The 12170-nt window shown below is 44.0% G+C and overlaps 1 protein-coding gene across 2 annotated transcripts in view; it reads right to left on the bottom strand.

The window, feature by feature from the left end:
- Positions 1-12043, bottom strand: part of LOC129817245 (frizzled-3-like) — a 31113-nt gene extending 19070 nt beyond the window's left edge. Inside the window, exons 1-2 of one of the 2 annotated variants that reach the window (XM_055872294.1) lie at positions 11934-12043; positions 10517-11119 (exon numbers count right to left, since the gene is read on the bottom strand). In XM_055872294.1, the coding sequence (XP_055728269.1) occupies positions 10517-10804 (288 nt within the window). In that variant the 5' untranslated portion in view covers positions 10805-11119; positions 11934-12043. The remainder of the gene's footprint in view (positions 1-10516; positions 11120-11933) is intronic. The other variant, XM_055872295.1, reaches the window with a different exon arrangement.
- Positions 12044-12170: the final 127 nt, after the last annotated feature.

The raw sequence follows: 12170 nt of genomic DNA on the forward strand, positions 1-12170 counted from the left end.
CTCCAAGACAGAGGAATACACAGCATTACTATTATATTCAATACCACACACACACACACACACACACACACACACACACACACACACACACACACACACACACACACACACACACACACACACACACACACACACACACACACACACACACACACACACACACACACACACACACACACACACACACACACACACACACATCCATCCATCACCATAGCTTAGCCTACATATTACACCATTCATTCATCGTAATTCTAATGTAGAAATGTAGACAGAATTCCATTTCTGACACCAGTGTTCAGTCTGGGCTGTCTCCCAGACGCCTGCCTGTATTTAAAGGGATTAGGACGGCTGTTAGGCTTGCCGATTCCCACACAAAGAACCTACATCACATCCACATCCAGACAGCTTTTGTAAATGCTTTGTACATATCAAACACAATATTTCTGCCTTCAGATTTTCAATTGACCATAACATAAAGGAGGTGACGTTGATGTGCGGTTTTATCAGACACTTCAGTGACTGTTGGAACATAGGGCTCAGACAGACGTCTGAGATGACTGACATCCTCTGGACCAAATATTGAATGCAGTAAAAAAGTATATATATATCCACACATACAGTATTTGAGTCTATAGCTGTACAGGACAGCACGGCAGAGCAAATGCCACGCATCCTCATCATCACCAGGGAAAATATTTTTTATTTTGTGTAGGTTTGATGACTTACTACTGCATCTGTACAGGGCTTTTTCTTGTTTATGTGTATTTTAGTAGATTGGTTCCCTTCCGCACCTGTCAAAAACAGATCATTCAACCAGTCAAAGCAATCAGTTCTGAATAAATGGACCGTCTGCAGACACAAGGCCCAAAACAGTCTTGCTTGAGGCGATGGTAAGATGGGAAGAAACACCGAATTAAATAGAGTGTATTATAGGATCTCTATGGGGAAGAACTTCCTCCATAGCAACCAATCTGTAAATGTCTGTTACCCCAACCCTCGAGCATTCCTTTTGATTAAACCAAGATCTTATGACACACCTGGCACCATCTTCCTAATCAAATCTTTGAGATCAAACAGGCAGGCAAACACATCCACGTTGATCTGATCTGTATAGAATCAAATGGGGTGGCACCCTTCCCTAGCCTTCGCCAGCCTCCAGTCCGGTGACATGCATTACCTCATCAGAGCCCTGTCGTGGTGTATTACATGGTGTATTACACACACAGAGAGGACAGAGATGATTTAACTTCAAGTGGATATGCATCTGGGGTTTCCCTTTCTTCTGCTCTCTGCCTCCGCACTTCCAAGGCAGATGTGTGCTCTAGTACGAGATGAATGTATGGTACAGCGTGCGTGCGTGTGTGTGTGCGTGCATGTTAGGGTTGAATATTTTCCCGGTATTTTACAGATGTTCCATCCTGAGAATAAATCACGTTTCTCCCGGGTAACCCGGTATTTCCCGCCAAAACCGGAAGTGTCGTTCAAAAGCATTATAATTCATATAAATAAGTTTATGTCTGGATTTGATTAGAACTTTGATAAAACAAAATTAAAGTCTGATGCTACCTGAGCCTGATGAACCATACATTAAAGACATTTTATGAGCCCTACATTAAAGACATTTTATGAGCCCTACATTAAAGACATTTTATGAGCCCAAGCCCCAAAAAGACCAAATGATTGTGCTTTTATCCAATACATATATGATATAGGCTACTGCACATTTTTCACAACAGAAAAACAGAAAAGCCCATAGATGTAGCTAGGTATTTGCTCTCTTGGGTAAGTAAATGAAACTAGCTCCAGTAGGCTAATATTTTTGAGTGTGAACTGCATTACTGTACTGTGTTACATTATACTGTATTATATGGACTGGAATAATGCGTTCAAACCATGATAAAGCAGGGAGAGAACATGTGATTCTGGTGCAGCACATGCGGCCTACAAAGTTACAAGTATAGGCTAGCGAATTTGACTTTCATTTTGAAATATAATAGGGCCTATTTGTATAATTAGTAGGCTGGAGCATATACCTTCCATAATATTTCCCCTATTGTTATTAGCCTACCTCCTCTTTCCCGCTCTATTGTTGCTTCATTCCTTCCTCACGTTCAACAGTTAAAGGAAATACGTTTTGTTGTCCTTATCTTCAGAAATGTAATGACATCCTTCAATAATATAGGACTAGAATTAGATGCAGAAGGCTTTCACTTCTCTTCGTGAAGATTGAAGGGTTATGGGTCCGAATAAATAACTGCTGTAGCCTACCACCATCGAGCTCTTCTTTCAAACTACCGGTGAGTTCTATTGGGCTGCTGTATTTAACATTCAGCAAACAAAGGGCTTTCGTCCCTCGTCGAATAGTCTATTGGTAGAAGAAATGATAACAGAAATGTGGTCTAGCTTTTCTTGCATGGGACTCCAAGAGCTAAGGAGCATTTTTTAAGGAGAGAGGCCAGCGGATCACAGGTGCGTGCGCATTGCGCAAGAGACAGAGGCTATGTTAGAAGCTTATTATGCATAACCCATCATTAATTAGCTGAATATAAGACTAATACTGCATTGAATGTATTACCTGAAAGAGGTAGGCTACAACATCTGTACATAGGGCTATATATTAATCTAGATCAGGATGACCTATTTTGGATGCAATTTGAATGGAGTTGATGGAGAGAGAGAAAGACTGTGAGAGAGTGTGTGCACACTGATTTAAAGCAACGGTATTCGAGTTAAAGCTCTGCAGCTGCAATATAAAAACAATTATTTTTACAATTAAAAAAAGAAGGTGACCCCCGAAAGCCAGATGGCGATGGGTAAATTAGACGCACATTCACTCTTTATATTACTGACTATGCTGCAGCAAATGTAAGCCTACCTGTTACAAGAATAAAAGTTACCGTGATGAGATGATAGGTCTACATGCATTGTGAGCTGTGCTCCATACTGAGATGGGCTGTCTGTCTCCACCCTGAGTGTTGATGATTCATCATGCAGAGGCCGTAGAGAAGCCCGATTTAGACGTCGCATATCATTTAACCGTTCCATTTCACGCCCCGCTGTTCATATACATAATTTATTATAATTTACTGGTTTCTAGCAGTTATTTTTCCCGGGAAAAGGGAGTGGTTTGTGGCGGTAAATCCCGGTAACCGGTTCCGCCATTCAACCCTAGTGTGTGTGTGTGTATGTCTATTTTTATCCACATGGCAGCCCAAACAGATGTAAGACGTCTTGTCATGTGTGCTCTGGAACAGAACAGTGGATTATGGTAACTTAGTCACATTAGAAACAGCTGCTGTGTGTCTGCCAGAGGTTGGCTGTGTGTGTTGTGTGTTGTGTGTGTGCGCCAGATATTGGTCTGCTTTTGCCCCAAAGCCCCCGAGCCCCCTCACTCCACTGTTACTATGTAAGTGGCTCAAGCGTGTAATACATACAATTCTGTCAAATGCTGTTCTAGCCCTGAGGATAAGTATGATAATGCAATTTCAACTGGCTGTAATGTGATTATGTATTTATGGGGCTAGTTAAGAGATGTTGGATCTCCCAAAAAGTGGTCAAATTAGATGAAGTCATCTGGAAAAGGCTGCCCTCAAAAATACGTCAATTAAAAAACAAATTGCTACTTTGAGGATTGTGTGTGTGAGATATTTTTCTTATTTTCATATATCTATTTCATGACCGGTCCGGTAAAGCTTATTTTTGACTCAAATTAAATCACTGATAAGAGAATGATGACAGATAATGACAGATCAATCAACAATGTACTATATCTACACAGACAACTGATCTGAGTGATACACTATTTTTAAATACCTGGAAGAAGTTCTTACAATTTACTGAATATATCTTCCATTCCCATCTATCCCTCCATCAATCCACTCCCGCTTTCCCCTCTTCCCCTCTCTGCTCCTTCCTTCCTTTCCCCCTCTCTGCTCAATTCTCTGCATTTCTACCCTGACTGCCATGGCGACGGCTGATGCACCAACGGACGGAGGGACTAGTTTGAGGATGGGGCCGTGGTGTGTTCAGCAGGGGTCAGAGGGCGGCGAGCGGGGACCACCTCCTGAGAGCCACAGAAAGCTTGCTCCTTTGTTAACGACACAATTGGGACCCGTTTCCCAGGCAACCGTGCAGTGTACCTCGCATGGGGGAAGGGGAGGGAGCGAAGGACAAAAGACTGAGATATGGCAGAGGAGAGAAAGGGAGAGAAGGATGGGCCACCTCCTCCTTCAGCTAGCCGGACGTGTTATTCACATTACTGTTTATTAACCACACACACCAGTTGTTGTGGAGAGAGAGAGGGGAAGAAAGAGAGAGAAAGACAAAGAGAAAGAGGGAGAGAGAGAGAGAGAGCGAAAGAAAGAAAGAAAGAGAGAGATTCCATTCAGTCCGGAGCTTATAAACAGCATGTTTGACATTGAATAAAACAGAGGTCTATTGTGGGTTTGGGTCAGAGTGAGCTGGGTTTATCAGACCATAACATGTATCGTACATCCCTCACTAGCTACTAGCCATATGTTATCTGCATACTGTGCACGTCTGTCTGACAATCATCAGAGACCACAGTCAGCCTTTAATATGAATTCACAGCGGACGGATGGAGTTTCTGTTTTATATACAACCGTAAACCTTATCTGTAGAGGTTACAAATGTATGTCAAACACTGACAGAAGGCATAAAATGGGGGAAGAATTCATTATAATAATTCAACTATTATTTGTTCATTATTGTTTCAGAAATATTACATTTAGTCAGCCATACTGTACCAATAGATTCAATAATCTATTGGTAAAAGGCAAGACCTCGCTTTGTGCATGGGGGCATTGTCATGCTGAAACAAGAAAGGGCCTTCCCCACACTGTTGCCACAAAGTTGGAAACACAGAATCGCCTAGAATGTCACTATGCTGTAGCTTTTAGATTTCCGTTCACTGGAACTATGGGGCCTAGCCCGTACCATGAAAAACAGCCCCAGACCATTATTCCTCCTCCACCAAACTTTACAGTTGGCACTATGCATTGGGGCAGGTAGCGTTCTCCTGGCATCCGCCCAACCCAGATTCATCCATCGGACTGTCAGATGGTGAAGCGTGATTCATCAATCCAGAGAACGTGTTTCCAGTGCTCAAGAGTCCAATGGCAGTGAGCTTCACACCACTCCAGCTGTCGCTTGGCATTGTGCATGGTGATCTTAGGCTTGTGTGCGGCTGCTTGGCTATGGAAACCCATTTCATGAAACCCCCGACGAACAGTTGCTGGAAAGGTGGTATCCTATGACGGTGCCACATTGAAAGACACTGAGCTCTTCAGTAAGGCCGTTCTACTGCCAATGTTTGTCTATGGAGATTGCATGGCGGTGTGCTCGATTTTATACACCTGTCAACAACAGGTGTGGCAACGGGGCGGCAGGGTAGCCTAGTGGTTAGAGCGTTGGACTAGTAACCGGAAGGTTGCAAGTTCAAATCCCCGAGCTGACAAGGTACAAATCTGTCGTTCTGCCCCTGAACAGGCAGTTAACCCACTGTTCCTAGGCCGTCATTGAAAATAAGAATTTGTTCTTAACTGACTTGCCTAGTTAAATAAAGGTAAAAAAAAAAAAAAAAAAAAAACAGGTGTGGCTGAAATAGCTGAATCCACTCATTTGAAGGGGTGTCCACATACTTTTGTATATATAGTATATTTATCTATCTATCTCCTTTCTCTTTCTACCCATGCCAGTCAGATCTATGGAGTGATACTAGTCCCATCAGAAATTGAATCTGAAATAAGTAAATTCATATGAAATTTCTGGTGGCACTAATATCACTCCATACAGATGTACCACCGAAGCTCCCTCTCTTAGCAAGCACAGAGGATGGCACAGAAATAGCCGATTCGCAGTCTTCAGGCTGCTGTCCTACTTCAGCAGTGGGGTTATACTGAGGTCAGTCACAGCCACAACAATCCCCAACGACTGACTGACTGACTGGGAGCTTATTTTGAGAGGTGTAATTTGTGCACCAAATGGTCAGCTACCACAGAGCCAAAAAACAGAAACCAAACTGAAAAACACTATACTGGAGGATGATTAAATGAGGGTTGGGGTTTGGGGGGGGGGGGATGTAGATACTGAGCGTTTTTTTACTCTAGAGACAAGGGCTAGCCAGTAATGCTACAAAATTCCCAGCCCCGACCTCACTTAGAAGGAAAAGACATGAAGATTTTTAAAAAGCACACCACCTCTGAGGGTTTTCTCTCCAGACAGGGATGAAAGGAAGCCATTGGTTCTCATCCAAGTCACAATTTCTCCACGCTACAAGCCATTCATCATCATTATCATGGCTATTGGGTGGACCTAATTCCCTTTCAAATCAACTGTCAATCCTCATTTGGCTTTTTCTCTTCTTAAAGGCTCTGGTATTCTCCCATGGACCGGTCGGCCATGCCAAGGCTAGTATAAAGAGACAACATGGACATAGAGAGGCGTGTTGGAGCTGCAGTCTTCCTCGTCTATTGGGATTCATGTGTTTTCCAAACATCAAACTAGCTTTTGAATGCGCTAACAGAGACATGCTGGTGAAAGCATGTCTAATCAAACTGAACTGTTGTCTCCAACCAAAAGCCTTAGTCTAGTGCACATTCAAACTAAACAAGTGTAAGATACATTCACCTGGTTTATAATATAGTAGTAAGTCAAGCTAACACTGCTAACTGGTTCACATCTAGGGTCGTTTTTGTGTATTTATGCTAGTCATTTTACAGCCAAATAATGATAACTACTTTGGGTTATGACCCGCAACTGACTAAACCCCTTCAACTGAGGTCGGGATCTCAGGAATATTTTGGGAATGCTACAGGGAATGGCATGGGAATGTGATAAGCTGGGTTCACTTAGTGCAGATGGGATGTAGTGCCTCTATCTCCCGAGGCCAGGGCACATTCAGAGCAGAGGTTACTTACATAACTCCCACATATCCCTTGCTCTCTCGCTCGCTCGCTCTCTCTCCCTCTCCTCCTCTCTCTCTTACTCTCCCTCTCTCTCTCCCTCTCTGCCTCCTCCATCTCAGTCCACTACTAGTAGAATAGGAACAAGTGGGCGGACAGGGCTCAACATTCAGTATCATTCCCTCCATCGCCCCTCTGAGTGGGCAGGGCAGGGCAGAGAGAGGTGGGTAGTGTTGGAGAGTGGGGTTGGGTGGCATGGAGCATTGGGTGGATGGATCAGATGGATGGATGGGGGGGATGGAAAGGCAAGGAAGCAACCTGCTAAGTACTGGATAGATGAATCTACATAGATAGATATACATGCCACTAGATTAACCTAACGAGGCAATGCAGCTGCTCTCTGATTGAGTTCAAATGCCAACAATCAAGCATGTAAAGAGGATCACTCAACAGTCAAAGGCAAGGACACATTCGTGCATTATAGCCGCCAGCTCTGGGTGTGTGTACAGTGCATTCGGAAAGTATTCAGATCACTTCACATTTTCCACATTTTGTTACGTTATAGCCTTATTCTAAAAAAATTTTTTTATTTTTTTTAATCGCTCATCAATCTTCACACAATACCCCATGATGACAAAGCAAAAACAGGTTTTAAGAAATGTCTGCAAATGTACAGCCTCGAGTCTTCTTGGGTATGACGCTACAAGCTTGGCACACCTGTAGTGAGCAAGACAAAGGAGCTGATCATGGACTAAAGGAAAAGGAGGGACGAACAGGCCCCCATTAACATCGACGGGGCTGTGGTAGAGCGGGTCGGGAGTTTCAAGTTCCTTGGTGTCCACATCACCAACAAACTATCATGGTCCAAAACACACCAAGACAGGCGTGAAGAGGGATCAACAACACCTTTTCCCCCTCGGGAGACTGAAAAGATTTGGCATGGGTCACCAGATCCTTCGAAAATTCTACAGCTGCAGCATCGAGAGCATCTTGACCGGTTGCATCACCACCTGGTATGGCAATTGCTCGGCATCCGACCGTAAGACGCTACAGAGGGTAGTGTGTACGGTCCAATACATCACTGGAGCCAAGCTTCCTGCCATCCAGGACCTTTATACTAGGCAGTGTCAGAGGAAGGCCCAAAAAATGGTCAAAGACTCCAGTCACCCAAGTCATAAACTGTTCTCTCTGCTACTGCACGGCAAGAGGTACTGGAGAGCCAAGTATGGGTCCAAAAGGCTCCTTAACAGCTTCTAGCCCCAAGCCAGAAGACTGCTAAACAATTAATCAAATGGCGACACGGACTATTTACTTTTTATTACATTTTATACTTTTGTTTATTTAGCCAATATTTTCTTAACTCTATTTCTTGAACTGCATTGTTGGTTATGCGCTTGTAAGTACGCATTTCACGGTAAGGTCTACACCTGTTGTATTCGGCGCATGTGACAAATACAATTTGATTTGGGGAGTTTCTCCCATTCTTCTTTGCAGATCCTCTCAAGTTCTGTCAGGTTGGATGGGGAGCGTCGCTGCACAGCTATTTTCAGGTCTCTCCAGAGATGTGCGATCGGGTTCAAGTCCGGGCTCTGGCTGGGCCACTCATGGACATTCAGAGACTTGTCACTAAGCCACTCCTGCATTGTCTTGGCTGTGTGCTTAAGGTTGTTGTCCTGTTGGAAGGTGAACCTTCGCCCCAGTCTGAGATCCTGAGCGCTCTGGAGCAGGTTTTCACCAAGGATCTCTCATCACTTTGCTCCATTCATCGTTCCCTTGATCCTGACTAGTCTCGCAGTCCTTGCCGCTGAAAAACATTCCCACAGCATGATACTGCCTTCACTGTAGGGATGGTGCCAGGTTTCCTGGCGCCATCAATCTTGGTTTCATCAGACCAGAGAATCTTGTTTTTCATTGTCTGAGAATCTTTAGGTGCCTTTTGGCAAACTCCAACCGGGGTGTCATGTGCCTTTTACTGAGGAGTGGCTTCCGTCTGGCCACTCTACCATAAAGGCCTGATTGGTGGAGTGCTACAGAGATGGTTGTCCTTCTGGAAGGATCTCCAATCTCCACAGAAGAACTCTGGAGCTCTGTCAGTGACCATCGAGTTCTTGGTCACCTCCCTGACCAAGGCCCTTCTCCCCGATTGCTCAGTTTGTCCAGGCAGCCAGCTCTAGGAGGAGTCTTGGTGGTTCCAAACTTCTTCCATTTAGGAATGATGTAGGCCACTGTGTTCTTGGGGACCTTCAATGCTGAAGAAAAATAAATGGTACCCTTCTCCAGATCTGTGCACAATCCTGTCTTGGAGCTCTACGGACAATTCCTTTGACCTCATGGCCTGGTTGTTGCTCTGACATGCACTGTCAACTGTGGGACCTTCCATAGACAGCTGTGTGCCTTTCCAAATAATGTCCAATCAATTGAATTTACCCCAGGTGGCTTCCAATCAAGTTGTAGAAACGTGTCAAGGACGATCAATGGAAACAGGATGCACCTGAGCTCAACTTCGAGTCTCATAGCAAAGGGTCTGAATACTTATATAAATAAAGTATTCCTGTTTTTTTATTTGAAAAACTTTTGCAACAATTTCTAAAAATCTGTTTTCACTTCGCCATTATGGGGTATTGTGTGTAAATTGATGAAGAATATATATTTTATAATCCATTTTAGAATGAGGCTGTAACGTAACAAAATGTGGAACAAGGGAAGGGGTCTGAATACTTTCCGAATGCACTGTATGTGTGAGTGTGTCACAGCTCCATAGATAACGGAATTAGAGCAATAACATTGGTAAATGATGCACTGTACATGCAGCTTAATCCGGCAGCGGCTGGAATCAAACATTGTATCATGAACAGGACTGTTAATTCACTTCACTTCAGCAGAGTGGATCTAGATCCTAGCCAAATGTTAAGCCCACTAAGCAAAGCCTGTTACGTAAAATGGGTTTTTATAGTCTTTAAAGCAGAAATGACTTGAAATCGTCTCTAGTTGCTGTGGGCTTGTCTGTCACAACAGAAACAGCAGGTTGCTGCAGCAGATTAGACCACCGCACATTTCATTTCACAGAGTCATTTAATAATTGATGGTTTTAAAAATGGCCCCAAAAGAAATGTTAAAAGTTAATTTATCACATAATGTTTTTGTAATATCTTCTCAGTCCCCTGGGCTAGAGGAGCCGACTAAAAGTAGGCTACCACTTTGATATTATCAACATTACCGGTTATGCAGTTATCCATGGTAGCACTGTCTGCTACTGTTACGATGTCCATGGGGCAGACAGACCATAGAGTCTGGCACAGATAAGGGCAGTACAGTAAAACAGTACAGTTACAGTATGTGTCTCTTCATCCAGACACATATTATATATTTTGTTAACCTTTATTTAACTGGGCAAGTCAGTTAGGAACAAATTCGTATTTACAATGGTGGCCTACCCCCGGCCAAACCCCGGACGACGCTGGGCCAATTGTGCGCCGCCCTATGGGACTCCCAATCACGGCCGGATGTGATACAGCCTGGAAATGAGAGCAAGAGAGAGAGAGAGCAAGAGAGAGAGAGCGTGACATGAAAAATAGTGAGTCAGTGTTTACCTCCATGGCGAGCGCGGCGGTCTGCTGGTCGTAGTGGTTGAGGAGATTGGGCATGAAGGTGGAGTTATAGGGCAGCCCCTGACACATGCGCAGGGTGATAGGTTCACAGGTGAACATGCTGTGGCTCCCAGCAGCAGACTCCATGGGGATGGCTTCTACCACCACTGCTGGAGCCATCAGCATGGACACACACAGCACCCACAGGAGCCCCATGGTCCCCGCAGGCAGGGGCAGGGGTAAGGAGGGACCCAGGCTGGGCACAGGGACAGTCCGAATGATCGCCCTCATTCACAGAGGTTGGCGCAAGAGAGAGAGAGAGCTCACGCGTGGTACAGGTAATTGACAGTCAGGGGCGAGACTGGTCCTGTTCCTAGTCTCAGAGAGTGACAGTCTGTGTGTGTGGGTATAATCCAAGATGGACGCCATGGCTTAGGCTGGCTGTTTCCATCTCCCTCTTGAGTCATAGGAGCTCCATCACCTGAGCATGAGTCCTGGCGTTGGGTGTTGGACCACTTCTCACCAGGTCGCTGTGACTATACACAGAATATGAACAATGATTAGGATCAGAGTGGATCCCTGCAATAAGTGTAGATGTCAAGGGATCTGGGGGGAGAATAGAGAGGGGAGATAATAAATGTTTACAAAATTTAAACAATTGCAAATGCGACTACAATTAATGATGCTTCTTAACACAATATTTTAAGAGGCACATTATGAGAATTTATGCATTATAACATATTCATGGGGATTATAATCTGGTATGTGGGTGGATATTGAATAAGTGAATTAGTGCACCAATTATATTTCTGTAGTAGCTTAACGGCACCATAATTGTAAAGTTATTGCAATTTGCATTATATATTGTCTCTTTAAATACGCCATTTTCCACAGACCATGCACTTTCAAATATGACACGTAAAACAACCCGAAACATTTCAAACAATACGTGACATTTCACAATTGAATATAGTGGTAGTGGTTTGCACTGTAAGCAAATGACTGTGCGTAATAGCATTTACTGACGTCTTCGGCAGGATTGTCGCGCATTACATGCTTAGAACCATGTTACAAAACTACCGGTAAATAGACACAACAGTGATGACATGAAACTATAGTAGTATATATATGTCAAAGCCAGCCGGTCACTCCTCCGACTGCGCCTAATGGATAAACACATTTTATCCGACTAATAAACATTTTATGAACGCGGAACAAAAGATGACGGTTGGGCTACTTCATCTCAACTGATACTGACCGTATGTAGACTAGTCTACCTAAACTGAATCTCTCCAGGCGTATCCCGATGGTTTAACGTTACTACGATCCAGCCGTGTTGGCAATACATGTGTCCGCAATTCTGTGACAGAAAATATCTAGTGGAGTGACAGAAGTATATAATAAAATAAGACGATTTTACCTTTCTGTCGGGAAGATAATTCACGTGTAGGGGTCTTCGCCGCTCCTCGAGGCCGTAACAATGAGTGACTAGCCCACTCCTCTCCTGCCCTCTCTCTCCCTCCTCCTCTCCTAGCAGGTTTACAACCGATGTCCTCGAAGAGCGAGAGCGCGCATTAAACACAGACGCGCAGCCAACTCAACTCAAATGCTTACCTTTTCAGTTTTGAAATGACAAAATTATTCGTTTGAATGAGGT

This window comes from Salvelinus fontinalis, chromosome 20, assembly GCF_029448725.1.
Source record: "Salvelinus fontinalis isolate EN_2023a chromosome 20, ASM2944872v1, whole genome shotgun sequence".
Classification (NCBI taxonomy): Eukaryota; Metazoa; Chordata; class Actinopteri; order Salmoniformes; family Salmonidae; genus Salvelinus; species Salvelinus fontinalis.